General features: G+C 41.3%; 1 protein-coding gene across 2 annotated transcripts in view; it reads right to left on the bottom strand.

Moving 5' to 3' along the window:
* KLHL29 (kelch like family member 29) overlaps window positions 1–24,620 on the bottom strand; it is a 406,353-nt gene that overhangs the window by 237,037 nt on the left and 144,696 nt on the right. For both annotated transcript variants that reach the window (XM_040598977.1, XM_040598978.1), the window contains exon 3: window positions 16,074–16,379. In XM_040598977.1, the coding sequence (XP_040454911.1) occupies window positions 16,074–16,334 (261 nt within the window). In that variant the 5' untranslated portion in view covers window positions 16,335–16,379. The remainder of the gene's footprint in view (window positions 1–16,073; window positions 16,380–24,620) is intronic.

Below are 24,620 nucleotides of genomic sequence, written 5' to 3'. Positions count from 1 at the left end.
AACACAATGAAGCAGAAACACAAAGGGAAAAGGGCTGAGAAACAGAAGCTCATTTCCAACAGCACTGAACATCTACCTGGTGCTAATAGCATTACATTTGACTGAACCTGACTGGCAGAACACCCCGCTATTAACCCCTAAGCTGCTCTTCAAATTGACTCATAAACCGTTCCCCTAGATTTGGCAGATTTTATAGTTGATGGGATGAAGGAAGTGGGTCACTAGAGCTCTTCAAGACACAGCACCACAGGTGAGATGCCCCAAGCTTTGTTTCTATAGCTTCTTCTGAGGGGAAGTATCCCAAATACAACATATGCTCATGAATTTCTGTCCGGGTGCCATTATAAATGAACCGGTGGACACATCCTGTGATAAATACATCAGATAAAATAACTGGCACTGAAAAGTCTCCAAATTTGTCAGCACACACTGAAAATCAAGGCCAAATTCACCCCACATGGAGATGCACACATTAACCGTGCTACTTTAATTTTGTTTGCATAGGTTGTGGCATGCGCAGGAGGGTATGTGAGGTCTGTGAGAGCCACTTGTGGAAACACTAGTTTATAATTCATATGATGACTAAAATGCTGAAGGTAAAGCAAAACCTCAGGTCTCTCTTCTGGCAGTGCTAGAAGGATGTACCAACAAGCTGGTGTGGAGCTGTTCCCTCATGAAATCAGGCAACTTCTGTTAATAAAAGGCATTCATCATTTAACTCCAAAAAACCAAGATGCGTACAAATTGTACCTCAGGCAGCTGGAAATGGAAGCGTGCAGATGAAAACAGGGCAGGACAAAAGGATATAACCATAGTCTTGGAATTTCCCCAGTCCTGGCAACTATCACAGGTTTATTGGGCATTCATTGGAAGAAAGCAGTAGTATTTTCTACTCAATGCTGTGGCGACGAAGGAAGTGAATAGAAGTTTACTAAGTCAAAAAATAATTGTACAGGTAGCGAGAGGTGTTTCTACTTCAACACTTAATAGATAACATGATCTTTCATACCAGCTGCCAACATCCATCCAAAAACTAATACAATCTTTTATTTCCAGATCCAAAAGAAAAGATAAAAATTCCCTGGCAACAGGAACATCTGCAGAGCATATTCTTCATTCTGAATTCACCAGCGACTAGTGGCCTGTATGCAAAACCATGATAAAGATTTCTGAAAAACAGCTGAAACAACTCCCTAGAAGACATACTTCTAGACACCCTTAGACTATGTATTTCTATTTGTAATGGGAAAGTGAGTACATAAACTGTTTTAGTTGCTGCGACAGTTTACAACAGGGACAGACCACACTGTCTTTAGTGCACAGGTACACAGGCTGAAAGAATAGATGAAGTGGAGATTTGTTCGTGCTCCTTATTCTTGAGATACAATTCAGTCAAGTATGAAATGGTAGAGTCAAGTAAAACCAATTACACTTGACTCAAACACAAAGCCACCCCGGTAACTAGAAAACTAAACAGGGCCAGGACCTGTTATATGGCTTTCAGGCCAAATGACATGGCCTGGCCACATTCACAGGATTATATACTTTTGCTCTCCAAAACAAGGTGGCTATATCCAAACTGCCGACTGGGAACTGCTGCTGGCCCTGGCTAATCCCCAAGCCATGCCTGGGAATTGTTTATGACAGCACTAGCTGGTCCAGGCTGAACGCAAGGCAGAGCCTGTGCTAACAGTTTAATGGTATAGATGGTCAAGTTCCAGCTCTTGGGCCCATGCCCTGGCACCGCTTAATCTACTAGCGTAGACCTAGCCAAAGGCAGTTGTACTGTGAGCAGAGCTGGCTGGAAAACAGACACACAAAAAAAGAAATGAGTATCTGACCAAATTCAAAACCTCTATGTGTTTTCATGATTCCCTTCCTTATTCTTATAGTTGTTTTTCTTAAGTTTTGTTTTCAAGACAGCCTCATTTCCGTATAAGTGTTCTATTTGCCAAAACCGTAGAAGGTCAAGATAGTTGTGGTAAGCGCTGAGTGTCTTTCATTTCTTTCCTATGATTCAGCGGTAGTTGCTAGCAAGCTACGGCACTTCCAGTATGGTCAGATGTGCTGTGGGAAGTGTCAGAAGAGTTTAAATCAAGTGTCTGATGGAAAATGGGGGAGAAGGACAAAGATGTCAGGAGTGAAGTAAAAAGGTAAAAAGGTAAATTAATAGAAGCTTGGATTGGTCCACAAACTTTGCAGCATTGCTCAAGTTTTGTTTAATGTTTAATCTCCTAGTTCAAAAAGTTGGATGCAAAAAGGCGTGCTGCTCAACAACTGCTGCAACTGCCTCACCTCTCTCTGGTTTGAACCACCTTCTTTGATCCATATCACCAGAACGACCCATTTGCTGCAAAGCAAATCTGCTTCCTTGCCAATGGGTCACAAGGCTAAGTAAGGAAGATTGGCTTTGCAGACCTATTGCCGAGGTCAAGGTAACTTCCATAACCACCTTTGCACGGCAGTTGCCACCTCCCTGTTCTCTGAACATTTTAAGAGCCTAGATCTTCTCTAAGGCTCCTCTCCACAGTTGTTTGCAGGCTTTCACTACCAGAGGATAATCCAAATGGTTTCCTTGGAAGGGGCTCTTAAAAGCCACCAAGTACCTCCCCTGCTTAGAGCAGGCTAACACTACACTGGATTGCTTGGTGCCTTGTCCACTCTGGTTCTGGATAACTTCAGGGTATGCAACAACATCTCTGGGCATCTGTGCCAGTGCCTGGCTACTCTCAGTGTAGAGCAATTTTTTCTTCCTTTCTAACCAGGACTTCATTTGTGGACTTTTGTGTGCATTGCCCTTTGTCTTTCTGTTGTTCACCCCTGAGAAGACTGTCCGTGTCTTCTCCATCATTGCCCGCTAGAAAGCTGAAGAGAGCAATCACATCCCCCTCAGCCCTCTCCAGGCTGAGCAAACCCAGTCCTCAGCCTCTCCTCCACCATGGGCTTTGCTGCACTATTGTATAACTACCCAGCACAACCTGAGGTGCAATATGGCCCCACAGGTAACAGAGAAGGAACAAAAACTGAAGTGGTCAGCTTGGGTCCCTCTGGGTGAACGTATAGGTGTCTTGCTCTACTCTTTTACTTCTGGTTATTTTGAAAGTGTCCTTTCTCACTCCACCCTGTTCATTGCATCAGAGTGTGCTCCAGTCTTTACAGAGCACTGACACTGAACTTCTGCTGCCCTGTCCCTTTACAAAGCAACCAGTGATGGAAACAATGGCAACTTACAGGAGAAGTCAGGAATTACCTACATAACATGAAAATGGAAATAAAGATGGATCTACTGAAAGACTTGAAACAGCTGTACAATCCATAGCTTAGATGACATCTAGCAAAACTGAAATAGCATTATCCTGCACTGCTCCAGAGCTAAATGTTACTGTAAAGCAGTTCTTACTTCTAAGCAAGCTGAAAAAACAAGGTGAATGGCACTTTTGTATGTGGCAAACAGAGTATCCGTGATCCATATCTTCAAAAACGGTATACATGTGCATATCTTAATCAAAGCAACACATCTGAGATAATTACGCATGTGCATGATGACCTTAAAAGTCATCAATTCTACACATCAGACAATCTGGTCACAGGAAAACTGCGAGAAGAATTACTGTGAGCAGAGGACAAAATGTTTATAAAATAGAGTTTAAAACTTCATAAGCAAGAAGGCAACCAATACACTCAAATTTTCTTCTATAATCCAGCTTGAAGAACCTTGCAAAGATAAATGCTAGACCTTTAAAAGCAGGGATGATACAGATAATTAACAGAAGCTTAGAAAGATAATACTGTCTCAGATCCATGTGGGGTATAACTATTCCTCAGCTTTTGAGGAAAAGGAAGATAAATTATTTAGTCTTACTCCATCCGAGCATGAGGCAGAAATTCTAAAGGAAACAAGCTGTTCAAAACCAAAACTGCAATGACTATGTCAAGATAGGAGCTAGGCTCGGAAGACCTAAAATAAATCCAAAGTTCTAGTATTTACTAGCCAATGAGGATTCTGGGTATTGTTTAAAAGCAAACTGACAGCATCCTTGCCTTGTGAAGTATGTTGAAGTGGTGATTCAATTCTAGGATGATGTCAGGATTGTATCATACAAGGCTTTTGGTCAGAAGGGTCCTCTGCAGATCACACGGTCTGCTCCTGTTCAAAACAAGGCGAACTCTGATGTTAGATCAGTCCAGCTGAGCTTGAATTGTTTCCAGTGGAGATTCTGCAGCTGTTCTGAGCCTTTGCTCTAGTTTAGGACACTGTGTTTAGGGTTTTTTTATTCTTTTCCTTGTATGTAATCAGAATTTCCCTTGCTACCATTTGTGCTCATTGATGCTCCTTTCATAGGGCACTTCTGAGAAGGATCTGTCTCTCTTCTATACACTGTCCCAATTACGCAGGCGTAAAGAGGAATCGAACTCCCTCTGAGCCTTCCCTTCCCCACGCTCAAAAGATGCAGCTCTCAGCTTCTCCTTGTATATCTTGTGCTCCAGTCCCCACATTGCCTTGGTGGCTCTCCACTGCAGTTGCTCTGGCAGGTCAGTGCCTGTCCTATGCCTAGGAGCCCAAAACTGGACATGCAGTCACAGAAGTGACAGATGAGCAAAGTGCTCAAAGTACTTAGGTGGCCCTGCTTGAGCAGGGGATTTGGACCAGATGACCTCCAGAGGTCTCTTCCAACCTCAACCATTCTGTGATCCTCCCTGTTCCCATACACTTCTTTTGTTCATTTGATCTTGCTCAGGATTTCCACGTTCAGGCAGGATGGCCTCCAGCCATGCCCGCCTGGCTGTGGTACACTGGCTGAGCAATTCCTGTGACATCAGGAGGTTGTCACCGATGAAATACTGGATCCTCCCGCAGAGTTTTGCACAACACAGCTCCTCTTACAAAGACTGGCACCTCTGAAAAAGAATATGGATTTGCAGGGGAACATGTAGTCAAATTCTGCCCAGCATCGCTCTTTGGGAGTGTTCCACTTGCTGGCTGACAAATGCACCTTGATGCATTATTTCAGTGCTGTTGAATGCATGGACTTTGTAGAACACTGTATGTTCCTTTGGGATAAAAGGATAACTTTAATTATATATAATATTGTAATATAAACAGTATATAATCTTAAACATTCAAATTACACAGCCAAAAAAGCTTCTCTTTCCTGACATGTTTGTGTAACAACTTAGGAGTAGTAAATATTATTCACATACTTCTCAGTGCTTTGTTTCAGGATTACCATAAAAGACCTGGGATCATAAAGAGTAAGAAATAGTGCTATGATATGAAGAATTTATTACTAGTTATTATTCATTATTTATACAGTGGGTGCATATTGCTTTATACACAAACACCACTTTACAGACAGCATATGTTTCTCTGCAGAACTTCTCAAGCTTTGTTTTCCAAAGTGAACCAGTTTGGTGACGCTAAATCGTAGTGGGTAACAACGACATACATTTCAACTTGACATGAGCAGAGAACAGCCAAAAACAGAGGAGGCAGACTGACTTCTGGGTGAATTCAGACAGTCAGTTCCTCCAAACCAAAGTAAAATGTGCATTTTGTTTGCTGAAAAGTGCCCGTTTCATCCAAGAAGACAGTGTTACAGTTAACCAACTCTTGGGATATTTAGTACTGCTTCCAATTCCAAGAGAAAAGCCAACAAAATAACTCGGGTACCTGCAAGTTTATCCTTATTTTTACATGCTACTTGGAAAAGTAATGGCTGATTATAAATCTTTGTCAGAGCTGCTTCTAGAGAGTGAAACTGACACAGGAAAAAGTGTGAGGAATTCCTTACGTGCTCTCCCCTACAGTACGCTTGCAGGCATTAATGACAAGCCTGAGTTTTGCCCACTCACAAGATAGTGAGTCACTGTATTTCCATTTATGCAGAAGATGCCTGCACCGTGCGTTCATTGTTCAGATGGGATGGAGCACGGTTCAGCGTTGCTGATGTAACGTGACTCCTGGCATGACTTCTGTGGCACTGACTGAGCAACGCTCCGCCGAAACAGCACAGGCTGCCTTTGCTTCATGCCATCAAGTCACAATATCCTTGCGCTCCTCTTAAAGGTCTGGGCACTTTTTCAAGAGGATTTTCAGAATTGTAGACAGGGCAGTGGTGCTGCTTTAATGTCAATTTGGAGTGTCAGCTCTGGCTGATCAGAGCTTCCCAGTATGCACAAAGCACATCAGCTTGCGGCCAGCGTCTGCAGGTGCAGCATTCTGCAGTATAAGGACCAGAGCGCAGAGCGTAACGCACTGTTTATCGCTCCCAGGGCCAAATTTATTTTTATGTCTGTCAGCTTCATAGACAACTGCTCTATCAAGCAGGAACTCAAGACTCATAGAAACCACAGGGAGAGGTGATGCTTGCCTGACTTCTTTTTATTCATGTGGTTAATTTAGATTCTATAGGTACATTAGTGATAAAAGGAAGACTAGGGAAAGTGTGGGGCCTCTCTGGAAGGAAACGGGAGACCTGGTTACCCGAGATATGGAGAAGGCTGAGGTACTCAATGTTTTTTTTGCCTCAGTCTTCGCCAGCAAGTGCTCCAGCCCCACTGCCCACGTTGCCTTCGAAGGCAGGGACGGGGAGAATGAAGAACCACCCACTGTAGTAGAAGATCAGGTTCAAGACCATCTAAGGAACCTGAAGGTACACAAGTCCATGGGACATGGTGAGATGCATCTGCAGGTCCTGAGAAAACTGGCAGATGAAGTTGCTAACCCACTAGCCATTGCATTTGAGAAGTCGTGGCAGTCTGGGGAAGTTACCACTGACTGGAAAAGGGGAAACACAGCCCCCATTTTTAAAAAAGGAATAAAGGAAGACCCGGGAAACTACAGGCCAGTCAGTGTCACCTCTGTGCCTGGCAAGATCATGGAGCAGATCCTCCTGGAAACTATGCTAAGGCACATGGAAAATAAGGAGGTGATTGGTGACAGCCAGCATGGCTTCACTAAGGGCAAACCGTGCCTGACAAATCTGGTGGCCTTCTACGACAGGGTTACAGCATTGGTGGTTGGGGAAAAGCGACTGACATCATCTACCTGGACTTCTGCAAAGCACCTGACACTGTTCTGCGTGACATCCTCATCTGTAAATCAGAGAGGCATGGACTGGATGGACGGACTACTGGGTAGAGAAGGAATTGGCTGGATGGTTGTACTCAAGGAGTTGTGGTCAATGACTCAATGTCCAAGTGGAGACCAGCGATGACTGGCGTTCCTCTGGGGTCAGTAATGGGACCGATGCCGTTTAACATCTGCGTAAGTGACATGGACAGTGGGATCAAGTGCACCCTCAGCAAGTTTGCTGATGACACCATCCCTGGGAAGGGATGCCACCCAGAAAGACCTTGACAGGCTTGAGAAGTGGGCCTGTGCAAACCTCAAAGTTCAACAAAGCCAAATGCAAGGTCCTGCACACGGGTCACTGCAATCCCAAGCACAAATATAGGCTGGGTGGAGAATGGATTGAGAGCAGCCCTGAGGGGAAAGACTTGGGAGGTGTCGGTTGACGTAAAGCTCAACATGAGCTGGCAGTGCAGATTTGCAGCCCAAAAAGCTATCCATATCCTGGGCTACATCAAAAGAAATGTGATGAGCAGGTCAAGGGAGGTGATTCTCCCCCTCTACTCTGTTCTTCTGAGACCCCACCAAGAGTACTGCGTTCAGCTCTGGTCCCCCAACATAAGAAGGACATGGACCTGTTGGAATGAGTCCAGAGGAGGGCCATGAAGATGATGAGAGGGCCGGAGCACCTCTGTTACGGGGACAAGCTGAGAGAGTTTGGGTGATTCATCCAGCAGAAGAGAGGGCTTTGGGGAGACCTTATACTGGTCTTCCAGTACCTGAATGGGATCTACAAGAAAGCTGGAGAGAGACTTTTTGCAAGGGCATGTAGTGATAGGAGAAGGGGCAATAGCTTTTAACTCAAAGAGGGTAGATTTAGATCTAGTAAAGAAACAAGTTGCAAATGACTCACAGATTTAGTAAAGAAATTCTTTACTTTGAGGGTGGTGAGACACTGGAACAGGTTGCCTAGAGAAGCTGTGGATGCCCCATTCTTGGATGTTTTCAAGGCCAGGCTGGATGTGGCTTTGAGAAACATGATCTAGTGGAAGGTGTCCCTGCCCATGGCAGGGGGGCTGGAACTAGATGATCTTTAAGGTTCCTTCCAGCCCAAACCATTCTGTGGTTCTATGATTCTGTTTTGCAAGCAACTTCTGAATTGAAAACTACAAATCAATCAGCAATTTGAGAAAAACAGTACCATCTAGAAAAATGTTATCTGTTTAGAAAACAATTTATTTTCCTTCTGATATGCATTACATTTTTTTTTTTTTTCAAAATGACCACTGTTTTTCTGTTACTTATAATAAAAATCATGGTATGGAGACATCCCACCGAACCGCTTCTGCAGTCTTCTACAATCTGTTTGCATCAGGCTACTCTGTACCCAAAATACACCTTAATTCACTCATCCCCTCCCTCAATCATTTTTCTGACATTGCTCTCTTTATGTAATGCCAAAACCAGAAATTACCTAGTTGAGACAGAATCAGCTTTCTTGAAAATAATTTCCCGGGTCTACCTGACAATGTTAAGCATTGACAGCAAATATAATAGCAAACCACCAAGTGCTTCCTTGTGAAATTCTTTCTGTAAGTTATGTTTGATGGCAATATGTTCCTAAATGACAGAAACAAACCTTAATATTTTACGCATCTACAACTCAGATAACATACCCTCCTAGAGAAGTACTGCTCCTTGGAAATAAACCCTCTAGTAATCACCACCAAATCATGGGCAGGTTTTTTTTAGCCTAACAGAAGGCAGGGACAAATTTTCTAATGAAACACCCATGCCTGCTGAACGGCAGAAGCATAGATTCTGCTGCATTTTTAATGGGTAATCTGCAACTAATACACATGAAAATGAAGGAGCGATGAGAAAGAAATCAGAAAATAAAAAGAACTAATTTCAAAGACTCAAGCACTTAAATCCTGGCCAACACACTTTTTGTTTAGATTACTTTTACCACTGATATTTATCCCTTTTGGAAGTCAAGATACTTTTTGATCCAAGTGCCAAAACCTAGAAATATTCCTTTTTCTTTATCCAAAGCTGTCATGTCTGTGACCTTGTAAGTATTTGGCTATGTCAATTAGTGCTTCAGAAATGCTGCCTTTCATCTTCAAATGAAACTGGGCCCAGAAACTGGCCAGACCTCTTAGCTCTTTCAACAGATGATAAACACATTGTGAGTCAAAAAATCCAAGCAGGTTTTTAAGACTTTATAGATTAATTAACAGGCCAGGGCTTTCAGACCATATTCAGCCCAATAAAGTACCTGCAAAAGTGGACAAACTAAACCCACATTTTGTATGTTTCCATTTCTACAATGTTAAAAAGATGTAAAAATACATCTGAGAAAAAATATAAAATCAGATGGTAAGGTGAAGTGGCAGATCATCAGCACAATTTAAGCCCTCTCTAGGGCCACAGACCATTAAGAACAGCCTTCTACAGAGGAGCATGAAAAATGCCCAAGGTGTCTCTCCAGTTTGTTCAAAGTGAAGAATTTGTTCCTCTACTTCAAGCCCTTCAACATGTCAGTTTTGGAACCCACCACTGATCTCACTTTGCCCTCTTGTCCCTTGGTGGTACAACTACCTCCCAGGAGTAACTTTTTCATAGTAGCTTAATACAACTACTTCAGCAGAAGTCATTGCTGAGTTCAATTCACAGAGATTTTCTGTTAATTTGTAATTAGGAAAAAAAAACAAACCAAAAAGTCTCCAGAGTCAATGATCAAATCTCTCTCTGTCTCCTCCTCTCATTCCTGGTACAAGCTCTCTCCATTCCTCAAAAGCAACTCTTAAAAATTATTTGAGGATACCAGGAGGTATATTGATAAAATAAAATAAAAAAATAAATATTTATTGTGGTACACTCTGCTGATTTCACCCTAGCTAGGCTGGTGTGATAGTATGTCATATCATATCTACCATACATTTTGGCCATCCTTCCTTGCTTGCAGACCCCTCACAGAAGCACAGTCTGGAAGCTGCACTCCAGTTAAATGGTGTGTCACCCCAAAAGGTAAATTGTGCAAAGCTTATTGAACGTTCAAACCTAGAGAACCAGGAGAATGTGACTTGCATGCCAGGGAAAACCTGTCCTTGTCTTCTGTTACAAACCATTGACTGCTATGTACTCTGAGAATTGCTCTGATTTCCTATACATCCATTTAATAGACTGTCATAATTAGAGCTTCATATGCACCTGAAGTCTCTGCATAGGTGCGAATGGGCTTGCATCTCATTTGCCAATGAACCTGGACATTACTGTATTTTAAAAATTTACCCATAGGTAAAAATATGCTCCTGGGAAAAAAAAAAAAACCAGTTGCACTATTTGACATCCAGCAACTGAAGCCTCCCTTACCACCACAATAATTTGCCAGAAGAATCAGGAGGATCTTTAACACAGCTTTTGCTATTAATGCTGGGACATTATGGGCTAGACTGCTACATCATGTCCAGATCAAAGAATTAACAGTGTAGTATCTGAAATGGTGACAAAAATATGACAACTATCAATACCAGCCCTCAAGGAGGTGGAAAAGTAGCTTTGCACAGAGAAACTGGAAGAGCAAATCCTATATACTTCATCATTGCATGTTTTGACTTTTTTTCTAGCAACTGTTGTATTCCAATATTTATAATCTCTCTCTTTATGCAAGCGTCTTATGTTTTATAATAAAAAGAGTACATAAATTTCAGTTACCATTGCAGAGCAAATTGTTGTATGTAATTAGTCATGTACAACATAAGGCGTAACTTGAAAAACAATTCATGTTTATTTTTCCTCTGCTTAATCAATATTTTAAATATTTGTGGAAGCCATACACCAGCTTAGCAAATCATCACCTCTGAAGTGAGAGAAAGAGAACAGACAACACAAATTCTGCAACATACAGCAAATCATCTGCATATGGCAGACTGCTGTTGAGGGAACTGCATTTTTTTGGACCATAAAGGGAAGAAGCATATAACATTTTACTTCTGTGACGTTCCACTTTATTCTAACTGTGCATTCCTCAGCCATACTGACTTGTTTTTCCTTTAACACAAAAATCTTCTTCCCTCCCCACTCATTTTTTTAATGCTATTTAGATGTAGTGATGCATGGCAGCAAAGATAGTGGGGGCAATTTTTACCCCTGCAATACTTGTCTTGACTTTCCAGAGAGGTTAACAAACTCTTTACCATCTCTGCCTTATCTCCCACATCATAATTGTGGCTAACCACAGTGGGATAAAAACGACAGTAGGCAAAACCACACAAGTCTTAAATGCTACGGGAGTACTGTAAGTACAGCAGACCAGGATCACATCTCAGCTATGCTATTTAAAGACTTAAAACTATACAGTTATCCCTCAGCTCAACTAGAGAAAATCTTATCAAAACTGAAGACTGGCATTTTTATAAAATTTGTCATAGGTTTAACCTTGAGAATAACAAATCATTAAGTGTGTGGGGGCTTTAGAATCAATTTATGTTCCAAGCAAAGGGTTTTTAAAATTAAGGTTGAAAAAAAAATCAGATCTTGCTTGGTGTTGCACAGATTCTGTTGATGTATCAATCTTTTCAGGCATTTAAAAATAATATAGAGATGATAAAAGTAAATGTTCTATAACCAAAAAATCTCTTGGTAATAAAATTTCAAATTACAGCCCATGACAACACTTCTAAATTGAAGCTGTGATACAGGAGCTTTGATGGAGAAAATTGTACAAGTAACTCGCAAAGTAATTCAGAAAAGCAACAAAGAATGAAGGTGCTGCTGAGATGAACAGAAAACATGGCTGGAATGATGTGCAGAATCCTTAAATGAATTTTACACTGTTTTGTTGCCAATATCTTAAGCAGTGCTGCAGTCTTATATGGATGTCTTTGATAGCATCCTTCTCACTGAAGGAAAAAAAAAGCAAACCAAACCCCACCGCACACAGACGAACCCAAACCTGAGCTCAATCATCATACATGACTGGGCTCTGAGTGTGACAAATTGATCTGAACGCAGCAGTTTAATGGCAGGAATTGCCCTCTCCTATGGACTACTTCAGGTATTCAAGGGGTTGAGGAAGTATCTCCAGCGAAGGATTCATCCCTTCAAACTGTACTGACTCTGGGTGCTGGCCTGTGGCCCAAAGCTTTGGGTACAGCACCAGAACAGAAAAGCCAAAGTGAGTAAAAGAGCTGGAACTTCCCTCACAGTGGCACAAAACGAGCAGAAAACCAATAATCCCTACCTGTGAGTGCCTCAGTTTCCCTCTTGGATGCTGGGAGTGCGACATTAAACTATTTCTTACAGGAGGCTGAGGTTTAAATAGTTTTTCTGATGTCTTCTGGCAGCCTCTGATGAAATGGGTTGCAGCAGCGCAAAGTATCATCGCGGGTTTGTTCAGCCAAGAATAAAGCTCAGGAAAATACAGCTTTTTTTGTTTAAATAACTCAGACCAAACATCCGTAACCACTTAAATGTGGCAGATCCACTAAGTGTGATTTGTACTAAAGCATCTGTGGTAAGAAGGTTACAGGTACGCTTTGAGAATAAATTTCAAAGGTCTGCAAAGTATAATTAGTTCTAAAGTCCTCCTACACATTAATAATTAGCAATAAAATCCTTCTAAAGTCCTCCACAGGAAGACGTAAAACCTCTTCCAGAAGCATAAAAACACAGACCAAAACCACCCCCCTTACAGTTGCTGTTACATACCTTAAAGCTTTCCCTCTGAAGATGGTTTCACCTCTCCAACACTTGATCTGATCAATTTTTTCTCTCCCTTCCAATGCTTTTTGTGTTCATGCCACATAACTGGGGGTGAAGTCTTTAATCTTACATACATTTACGTAATCATTTAAAGACCAGATGGTTCAGCCAGACTAGACAATCTAGTGGTCCTTAAAACTATCTAAAAATTCCTTGACCCGTTCCATCACCAACGCAGCAAGTTTCACCATCCAGTTACATGTCAGAGAGAAATGAAGTTTCTTCCTCTGTTTTGAATTTCTCACCTTAGGATTCAGTTAACAGGGAGCTGAAGGACGGGAATATGAGTAGTTTCTGCCAATACAAGTATCCGGAAGACAGATCTTGTCAAACAGACTTCACTGCAGCCTTTGACAAGATTATGATTCTGTTTGATCACATGTAATGGAGGACGATGACACATATATGCATTTTTAATAACTACTGACTTAGCATTTTGGCAAAACTCTGGAGCAATTATTACCTGGGCAGACATGTGAACAGAAGGGGGTAGTTTTATCACCATGCAAGAGAATGGTGAGTCTGATGCTGAAAGGATGCATATGGTTTTGGTACTTACAGAATCAAAGCCAAATGAAGAACAAATGGGATGCAAAAGAGACGCAGTCATTTGGAAGCTACTAAGACCAGTACACAGCAGTAAACTAGAGGACCCAAGGACCAAAGGTTTGAAGACAGACTAAACGGTTTATAAAAAAAGATGAAACAAACTTTTAACTGGGAGGATAATTAATTAGTAGGAACACAAAATGAAGGGAGATGGACAGTTGGCCTCTATACTCTGAGACCTTCAAACTAGCTCGGAAGATACACTAAAGTCAAAACTGGTAACTGGATGACAGAGAATCCTTTCTGTCATCAGCGTGGAGGAACACTGCTGGCTACATGCATATCTTTGGACAAAGAGACAAAGAGAACCAGGTTCTCAATCTTCTTGCTCTGTAACACCATGATACTTTATTTATTCACCATATCATGTCTTGTGTGGGGCACCTCCTCGGCACTGAGTTTAATGACATCTGCCATAACATTGGGGAAAGTTCAGACTGCAGAAGGGCAGCTAAGCAATCAAATATCCTGCTCCCAACCACAAAACACAACTAAGAAATTCAGCTTAAGATGACACCTGCCCCCAACAAGCTGGTAACCCATAAACATACTCACAAAAAGACTGCAGAGGGTAATCTGTGAACTCTCAGCTCAAGGCAACTTGGCACATTCCCGTTTAAATAAACCAAGCGACCGCGTTATTCTTCTGACTTGTGATTTCCTCATTACACAGATTTAATTTTTTATGCCTAACCATTAGCTGGATTCTACAAGGGAAAGCCACTGGCTGGTTACATTGCTAACCACAAGTGTAAATCTGCTGCGTGTAAAGGAGAAAGACAGAGTCAGGCAGGGTGAACATGAGTATGTATGAGCACCTGATGGTTTTTTCCTGACACTGCTTCACATCATTAGTTGGAAGCTTGCTAGGCACCATATCCTTACATCTCTGTTCATCTTACCTACCTCACTTCTTTTTCAAAGTTTTTGTCTCTAATGCATGCAATTTTGAATTTTTTAGAGCTGTTTAGCTGATTCTTGGCAGAGTCTGGGGCAAAGACTGTATGCATTTTTACACATTTATTTTATGGGAGATTACACAGCTTATTAACAGTTCTCTGAACAAAAAGCGTCCCATGTTACCTCCATTCTTGTCTATTTATTGCTTTTGATCTATTCATGCCAAAACATTCTTACTAATGAAAGTCATCAGAAAATTGTCTAATAAGGTAATTTAGAAGACAGTTCACATTGAGCATATGATCAAAAAGGCATTTAACTTGCTGTTCCTGCCTCCTCTCCCTCAATAAACACATGGTTTACTGGCACTGCTACGCTTCAAAATGGTTCTGAACATCTGGGAGAAGGGCTGAGCAGCTCCAGACAATTGTTGGACTCTAAGTAGACCCACGAACAAAGGTCATGATAAATGAAATGACTGCTTTGGCTCCAAAATTGCCTCAATTATCTCCAGACAAAGCATGATTGAAATGCATCTATCGTGGATAGCATCTGGAGAACCCTAAATATGTTTTGATCAGAATCCGATTGGCTTCTTTCAAATGAAATAATTTGAAGATGTCATGGAAAATTTTTAAAAACAATCACACTGTAAACTTTGGCCTAATGTTTCCTTCTGCAGCACTGACCTTGTTTTTCTACAGTGTGAAAAAAAAATCAATATAATAATGGTACTGCAGTAAAATTTCAGCTTGCTCTTGGCTTACTTTAAATAACTTTATTGTCTCCTTTCCCTCTGTCTGCGTCTGCTGTATTTGGCACTTGCAGTTATTAAAATGAAACCAAGTTGAAAGAAAATGTTAAATATCATAAAAAGAAAACCAGCAGTGCTTCTGGCTCACTTTGCTAACGCTGTGGTCACCTTTGCAATTTGCCAGGGTTTTCTACTCCCCAGCTGTTCTACCTGAATTTGCATGCAGAAAGAAACCCCAGCTTTCTACTGGAATAACAACTTGTATGTTGCAGATTTAAGAGCTAAGTGTTTTTTTTTTAAAAAAAAGGAACAGTCACCTTCTTCCCTCCGATTACATATTAGAACAAAAAAGCCCAATGGTTTACTAGGATTTCAATTCTTTGCCGCTTAACATTTGCTTACTCCTTAGTGTGCATTTCTGCACAAATGAGAGAGCCTGGTTATAGGAGTCCCACTGTTACACTCCAACCTGCCCTAGGAATGAGGTTTTGAGAACCTTATAGGAAAGTACCAAATAAAGAGAAGAAAAAAACCACCATTCAGCCAAAATTATGCCCTTTAGTCACTTCCCACTCCCTCTGGATGAAAACCACATCCACTTGTTGTCAACCACAGCTCTGCCTTGGTCAACAGACAAGAAGAGTATTCCCAAAAGCAGAGGTGGGAACCACACGTTCCAGGGAAAGTAACAGAAAGCCCAAATGTAGGCAACGATGAAAGGAAAAGAAGAATTTTCTCCGCCTGGGCCTCTCAGCAGCATGGGCACCCTCAGTCTCGGAGTACAAAAGACCTACTCTAGTGTATGCACAACACACAAAAGAATAAAAAAGACGCAGAATGCCCACAGAAAATATTTTTCCCTCCCCTTGGTTATATCATGAACACAGATTTTGCAAAGGGGCAGATGAAGGTCAATCTCTAACATCCTTTCAACACATCAACCCCAGGGAAAAAAAGCTAAATTCTTACTTTGGTAGTTGAAGCTGGAGACGAGTTGGCCACCAGGCTTGTGATCACATCGCTGTTGACGGTGGTGCAAGTGGCGGTGGCTGGGGTGGGGAGCCGGGAGGGGACGATGGGCAGGGGCAGCAGCCCAGGGCGGTTGTTGCTGTTGGTGCTCACGACGCTACTGCAGTTGGTGCTGCTGACGTGGTTGCCGTTGGAGCTCCAATCCCGGCGATCCCACCCGGCCCGGTAATCTCTTTCAAACCGGCTGTGGTGCCGTGACATCTCGATGGAGGGCAGCTTCTTCTCAAAGGGAACTCGAGAGCTTGCCTGAAAGATTAAAACCAAAGAGGTGTTAGGAATAAGGACACGGTACAGCGATCACACACCACAATCACGAGGGCGAGTCCCCGCCATGCCTCCTCTGCTTCAGGAGAGCACTGTTTCTCCTCTTTTCCCAGCTAAACGTCAGGAGGAGGAGAGCGGTGTAGCCACGTATATTAATTTAGAACACAAATTTGTACAAGCATGTGGTGGAGAGACCAGCCCCTCAGACCTGAGGAAACACCATCTGCCCAAACTCTCCAGCAAAGTGACAAGCAACAGCAATCACGAAAAGCTGACTTAGAAGGAAATCACCATTCACTCTTCTGACAGCAGAAAAATGTTTCCAACAACTCTGTCTTGCAGTTTTCTCAGCAGCCAGATCATTGCTGTAGCTCTTTTGCGCACCTGATGTGTGACCAAGTATTAATCCTAAAGATCAGAGGGAGAAATATCTATCTGCTAAATCTACCTATTGCTTCTACGTTTTCAAAGACAAATAGTGCTTGACGTAGCCCCCATCCCCTCCTTCTTGCTTGATATTCTCCCTGGAAGCTCCTACAGGAATGCTTCACCCTGTGATGCTGAGCTTTCCACAGTGTGGCTGCTCTCCAGGGCAGGCCAACATGTTCTCTTTCCTCCCGTGCCTCTGGCTAGACTTAAAACACTTAATATACCTAAGATGATCAAATGACCAAGTTGCTTTGTGTGATCATCCCGTCCTTATCATTACTTACCTCCTCAGTCTTTGTTATCCATAGATTTTATCTGCCAGGAGCAAGACATCTGAACACAACACTGAGAGTTCAGACTTCCAACATCTAATCCTAGTTCTGATAATTACATGTTATGTAGCCTAGAGCAGTTACTTAATTCTTCCTGCCAAGGTCTCCTAACCTGCAGAATGGTGGCAATAATGCTATTTTCCCAGCAGAGTTGAGAGTAAGTGAAAGTTTACAGCATTTGGAATTGAAGAACAGTATAAATAAATGCTAAATATATTTATTCCCATAAATAAATAATGGGTATCTAAGTCACTGCAGCATCTGATCTATTTTATTTGCATCACACGATCCAGTAAGTTCTTTGTAATAATAACATCAGGTCAGTTGAAGAAATTTTGTTTCACAAATTCTTAGATATAAAAACAGACTGTAAAACCAACTGCTTGTATGGCTGAGGAGGGAGCTGAAACCAAACTCACCCAGAAACCTAAAGATAAGAAACTACTTAAGAGAGATATAACTTAGAAGTGTTATAAACCAGTATGCCTATCAAAAATGTTAAGTTATTCACGTGTTAGAAATAAACAATAACAAAAAAGGCAAATTAAACCAACTATTATGACTAAATAATTAAAGGTTCACCTGGTTCAACAGAGAGGTACTAGCCTGAGACAACACAAACTGTTCTTATTTAGAAATTCAATAATATGTGTATTAAAACCCCCACAAAATAGCCTCCCACAATCATTATCTTCAACAACAGGATGAAGCAAATCTCCCAAGAAGCTGCATTTGCGATGGTTCTGTTACCCCTGTGCAGGAGCAAGCACCTCCAGCGACAGCACATATTGTTGTAGAAGCTGACCACAAAATTAACATTCCGCTTAATCCAACAGAGCCAGCTATTTTTACTCTGGTATGATTTGATGCAAGATTTGATTGATGAATTGAGGGTTGATGATTCACTGATATTTACTTAGATTCCTCTTTCATGTATTTTTGTGGCCATCTGATACTTCAATTCCAAAAGTTTGTTTCATATTTTCCAGGAGACCATGTTGAAACAACAGCTACACACTGAACACAGCAAAAATCAGAGATGCGAGTGCTGTGAAAGATGCTGTAGTGAAAAAGAAACTTTTGTTTTAGCAGAGGTGCAGAAAGCAAGTTTTTCCTCTAGTGGCAACCGTCTGGGAAAACAATCAGTACCTAAAGATAGTGTCTTTAAAGGTTAGAAATTCCACAGGTATAAACTCCCTTCCCTTTGTTTTATAAACCTTTTGCAAAGCCAAGCATAAAGGGAGACTGTTAACTGCATGCAAGCTGCAATTTCAAAATATCCTTTACTATTCCTTGTGTTTGGAAAAGCATCTTTTTAAATCTCCACAGTTTCCCCCACTGTATGAAGCTATCTTTTTTGACTGTTTGGATGGTGGCTGTCAATTGAATGCCCTTCTCCTTCCAAGCTCCATTAGCTGTATTAGTGTACTTCTTGACAAGGCAACTAGAGAGAACCAAATCACATATCCCCCACCCACCCACACACTTGAGTATATCTGACATTTAATTCAGCGGAGAGCAGAGGCACACATGCACGTAAGTCAATAGCTAGCAGTTTTTGCCACACAATCCAAGACACCATGCCCCCAGCAATTCTACTATCAGATGAGACTGACAGGCAATTACGTCAATAACAAGTAGGAAAAAAGCCTGTGACTAAGCCATGCATTAAGAAGTTTACTTAAAACCCACCACCCTCTTCACGAGCAAATTCACTTTTTTGTCCAGCTACTGTATTTCATGGTATTTCCAATAAAAAATAGAAGTCGGGGCTGAACGTCATGGGGTTTTTTTCTATGCATTGCATTAAATATACACTGCTTGTTTCAACATGTCATTTTTGGCTGGGTACAAAGATATCTGACAGCAACAAGATGTGCAGAAAAACCAGCGGGGATAACTATCTAATAAATGAATATGCAACCACTAGTGCTTGCTATTAATTGCTTAAAATTAGAAACAATAGAAAATGTTCTCATAAATAGCTGCTGGGTGAGGTAAGAAATGGTTTGTGAACAGGCTAGCTATTTTTTAAATATATTTTTGGATCCAGAGTTTATACTTTGTCTAGACTATTTTTGTCAAGGATCATAATCATCACAATAATGCTTTAAACATATTTTGTACTCATACGAGAAACTTCTCCAAGAAAGTGTGTCCCGAGCCAAGCATAATCATCACGTTCCTCTGCACAGAACCTGACACAGGGCAGCATAAACCATCTTGAGGAACAGCAGTGACGGAGGCCAGTGGAAGCCACACACGAACAGCAATGAGGGCAGCAGGCACCGTAATCAAAGATGTATGAGCATTTTCATCCTAACCCAGTTCGTTACCAGTTCCAAAATACTCAAATTTAGGCTAAAATTTTTCAGACATGGATTCTTTGGGATTTATTCTTTTTTTTTTTTAAGAATGAACAAAAAAAACCCAACAGACAACCCTGTCTGTTTGGGAAACAGGGAGAAGGAGAAAGATTATACCTAGTGCTTAAAAATACCAGTATCAATAGCTACAATTAATTCTTATGTCTTCCAAATTTAAGGGAAGTTTTCCTTGACATTCGTACGCACACATTTTTCTCTTAAATAGCTTTAGGTCCCTCTAAACAGCACTAAGAAGAGAAAGATTTTTATCTTGTTTTCCAGACTTGGGTAACTCCCAGTGCTGGCTGCGTGGAAGTCACCGCCCCAGCTAAGCCTTGGCTAATTACCCATCTATCAACCTCAGTTTGGGGGCCAAGTTTTCAGCCAGCACGAAACTCCCCACTGCCATGTCTAGAAGTCAATTCTTGAGCAGATAAGCTTAAAGCTCTCTCAGAAACACCTACCCCACATCAGAGCCATAAACCCACCATATAGACATCGCTGGCAATAGAGAGAACGTACGATTCACATATCTCAGAAGAGAAGTTCATGAGAAGGCATACTGCATGCTGTTACTGCTAAAAATCACTCTCTGTACAGTTAATTCAGCTGATATACCATCCTGTGAAGATGGTAAAGTCAATGAGACAGGCCTTCCCTCACTCTCTACTCAAGATGTAATCACTGGAGTAGCCGTGTGCCTTTAATCTCAGCTAGAAAGGAAATGTGTGTTCTTGTTTGTCACATAGAATCAAAGGATTTCATTGTGCAGCCAAAAGGAACAAAAACTCAGAGGGGGAAAAAAAACCCTACCCTACTAAACATACTAAACAGAGAGAAGAGAGAGAAACCCGTAGTTATTACTGGGTGAACTGATAAATTCAAAGCAAGAAGAAGATCAAATTGGTATTAAGGGAGAGCTGTGGGAAAGGCTGTAAGCTAAAGAAGAGAGACTGAGCAACCAGAGGAAAATAAAAATCCCATGACAAATCTGAAGGCAGATTTAGTGATATGGCAAAGCAAACAAAACACCTATCTCGGTCCCCAAAGACCACACCACTGTGGACGTGTTGCAAAACTCATGCCAAAACACAGCCAGCCCTCTTGGTTTCAGAGAGGGGTTATGCAAAGTACTCTGGAGCCAGGCATGAGGATTACATGTGCACTCAACGCCTTCCTCCGCATTTTAGTTTCACAGTAAGACAGGATTGAGAGGGTAGAAAAGAGAAGAGCGACAGACTAACGGAACAATACTGAATGTCCTTCTGAGGAATGAGAGAGGCATCTCCCCCAGCCCTCCAAGGCCAAAATATGCAATACAGCAGGTGAGAAAGACCATAAAAAGAAGTGACTTTAAATCTATCAGTCTTGAGGGAAAGGAAAATGTGCGAACACCCCTGCTAGAGAAAGTAACTTTTTCTATGACCAGGAGTTTTACAAATGTCTCATATAAACAGTTTGCTCAACAATAAAATTTTCTGCAAAACATGAGCGTCTTTGGGACTAAAATGTAGGGCACCTACACAGATGACTACCTCCAGCCTCCAAATTTACCCTCAAAACTCTGGCCATTTGGTAATCCTCCTACTTTCTTCCTTTAAAACCACCTTCCTCCTGGTACTCATTTTTCACCGCATCTCTTATGCAAGCTCCGAGCTAATTTGTTCCTTGTTTCCACAGCTTCCACATACATACACCGAGGCAAGAAAAAGACCAGAGGCATTTGAGATAGCAGTGTGCTAACTACAGGCCTCTTACCAGGTTCAAACAGATCATTGCGGCAGATTTATTAAACTTAAGTGATTAACATTTCATTTTATGCTCGATACATTTAAACACAGCCCTTCTTCCCCCAAGCCCAAAACACTCACTGTACTGCAGAAAAAATGTTTCCTATTCATGTCCCTCTAAATGACAGTCTGGTTCGAGCCTTAGAGCAGCATTTTCCTTGCTCTCCACGCTTCCCTAGTCAAGGTCTCCTTAAAATGCCTGTCCTCACAGATATAAATATAAGGAAAAAAAATGGGCTTTCAGCCAGTCTGAAGTCATAGAATCAGATTTCTTAGACTGTTAGTCAACTTCATTAAGTGACTTCAAAAATAAAGGTCAGCCTTTTAATTTACATTTTTCCTGGGTAAGCATTTGTTTCTAAATTTACCTTTTAAATAATAACATTAGAGAAATATGATAGGCAGGAGAGGTTGGGAGACAGCACAATGGAAGTAGATACACGGTCATGAGGGAAATGGAAGAAAAGAAGGAAGAGTCTGAAACATTAAAATAAGCTAAATAGCCTTACGTATTTTCAGACTGGATGAACGGAAACAAAGATGAAATAGACTGTTAGAGAGCTTCAAAAGCAGCTAAGTGCATGTAAAGCCTAAGTATTTTATGAGATTCACACAAAAAAAGATGAGGAAGAAGAGAGAGATTTGCTGTAATCAGATCTAACATGAAGAACTGTAAGTGATAAAGAAGATGTCTAAGTACCTAAGCTCGAATGATTTCAGATAGATGCTGCAGGGGAAGTGTTACTGATGCAGTTTTATCAGAGCGTACCAACACAACAGCCTCTTCTGAGGCACAGGGCTGAAGACATAATTTATGCATACGGCACCAAAATTACCCTGAAATATATCATCGTTACCATAAATTATGGATATAATTTAATAGTAAGGTCATACATGCACACATCTGACACACATGTATGTGTGTCTTTAAGAAAATCTTGCAAATAAAATAGGGTACCAGTAGATAGGGCAGCTTCAGGAGCTGCTCTTCACTTCAGAAGTGCGATAAACAAAATGTTTTATTCGAGCTCAACATTATTTATAACCTAAAAAGACTTTCTTAGACACATATGGAATCACTGTTCTAAGCCTACATGGATCTGACTAATCCATTTTCACAATTTTTACTTCTTTTTTTTTTTTTTTTTTTTTCCATTTGGGTGACTTCATTCAAAGACTTCTTTGTTAGACAAAGGCAGTAGGAATCCAATCAAGAGATTCTGTAAAGCTGAACTACAAGCAGCTGTGTAGAAAGATAAGACCCAGAAATATTTGAGGGGCAAGGAAACAACTTTATTATCAAGCAAGGTCTACTTTTGTAAACCCCTGATTTACTCTTGTAAACAGTTGTAAAGCTCTTGTAAAATCCAAGACAAGGCAGAGAGACTTGAGCTGCTTTGCTACAATCAGATTTAAAAAAAAAAAAAAAAAAAAAAAAAAAAAAAAAAAAAAAAGACAAAACCCCAAATCCTAACCCTGTAAGTGATAAAGGAGCAGTAGATTTGAGAGATTATATAGGATTTAATTTTCCAAATATATGCAGCAGGAGGCAAAGCTTTGGGACATATTTAAAAAAAAAAATCAGAGCAGCAACACAACAGTGTCTTCAGTGGACAGAGCTCACTATGCAAGAAGCACATATCGTCTTGCTTCGCTGTCTCAAAATATTGTAGAAAAGTGTGTACACTTATTATTTCTGAGTACTTAAGATGGATATGGAAATCTCTCTAGATGAGCAAAAAAAAAAACCAACTACACTATATAACTGAAAAAGAACCAGCCACAACGAGAGTGAAACCATACTTAACGGTCTAGTTTCTTTCTCTCCAAATGTTGGGAGAATATGATCTTCCAAAGTAAGGGGTTACTAAAATATTGGTATGTGTATGTTTTATTACTAAGCTTCTTGGGAATTTATCTTCAATATGATAACTTCCAATATTTCATCATTTGCTTTCAAATGCTAATTTATTTACAATCCGAGTGGAGTAGATAACACATCCTGCAATTCACTGATCAGGAGCACTGGTAGGGTGAGAAAAATTCACAGAGGTCCAGAGGTGTCTGTGGTCCCGCTGCTCACACTGTTGGGACAGAAGATGAAGACCAGTCCCCATCCTGAACCTTGCTGCATGCTAAATTTGGACACACACAAAGTTACGGGGTTTACGTCAAGCACAAGAGTTTCCTTCTGGGGAAGCCCCCCCATCACCCAAGTGTTTTGGGCTACTCTGAAAGGCCTTCATCCACAGCCACAAATGCACTTACTGTCAATTATAAATGCATAGAAAATATGTCAAAACATACGGGTTTGCAATACACATCTGGAGAAAATTCCTGACTCTGTTCGTCTGTCTTCAAGGTCTGTACCTCTCACTTGATCTCGTTCTCTCCCTTGGCTTGTTGCAGACCACCCCCCAAAAAAGCTGAGAGCCTAACTCAACCCTCACAACCCTCCATTCCCAAAAACCAACTCTAGCTGCCATTTCATGCAGATTCTTGGGCTTTCCAAGGTCCTTCTGCAGCATTGTGACCGGAGTTTTGCACAGCAATTTTCCAATTAAAGAATTAGAAATTTTAGAAAATTAAGATTTTCTTATCTACCAGAACTTTACACGAAGTCATAGTAACTTCCTGAGATGTCTCTACAGGGTCCTGGGTAGCTGGCACTGTCTGGAACCCAGCCTTGTTAAAAATAGGGAGAGAGAAAAACTTTATATCCCTCTATAATGCTCCTGGCTTGCAAAACACTGCCCAAAACACTGACTTCACTAATTAAATTATCTCATTAGCATGAAAAGCAAACAAACGAAAACCAAATGACAAAAGCTGCTATATTAAAGGCCAGGTTGTGGAGGGTTTGCGCAGAAAGACCCACACAGCAGAGCCAGTGGCCAGTACGCTGACTCCCAGCACGGGGGCTGGCTGACCATCAGCTGGTGGCCAGGCTCCAACGGTACCCGCTGAGCAGAGGTAGAGGAGGGAAGACAGGGCCACAGCTAGATTTCTTCTGGAGACATGGGCCACCTTCTCAGTTGTCAGGACCTGACATACCTAATGTCTCCTAAGACTTCATAGTTAATAAAGCAGAAATGTAGAATAAGCTAGTGTCAGTGTTGCCAAATGTCACAAATTTAATCTCGCAAAATTTAATTAACAGGATCTTGGCTCTTTTGGGGCTAGTTTCTTGGCGGGGGGCGGCGGGGAGAGGAAAAGGCGACTAGGTCTCCAAATTACATTTGGGCAAGGCAGGAAAAATTTCCTTTGATTTACTGCCATTCTCAATTTTCCATCCCTTGGGGAAGA

Source organism: Falco naumanni, chromosome 6 (assembly GCF_017639655.2).
Source record: "Falco naumanni isolate bFalNau1 chromosome 6, bFalNau1.pat, whole genome shotgun sequence".
Taxonomy (NCBI): Eukaryota; Metazoa; Chordata; class Aves; order Falconiformes; family Falconidae; genus Falco; species Falco naumanni.
Note: the sequence above shows the minus strand (reverse complement) of the source record. Positions and strands in the feature narration are given on the sequence as shown.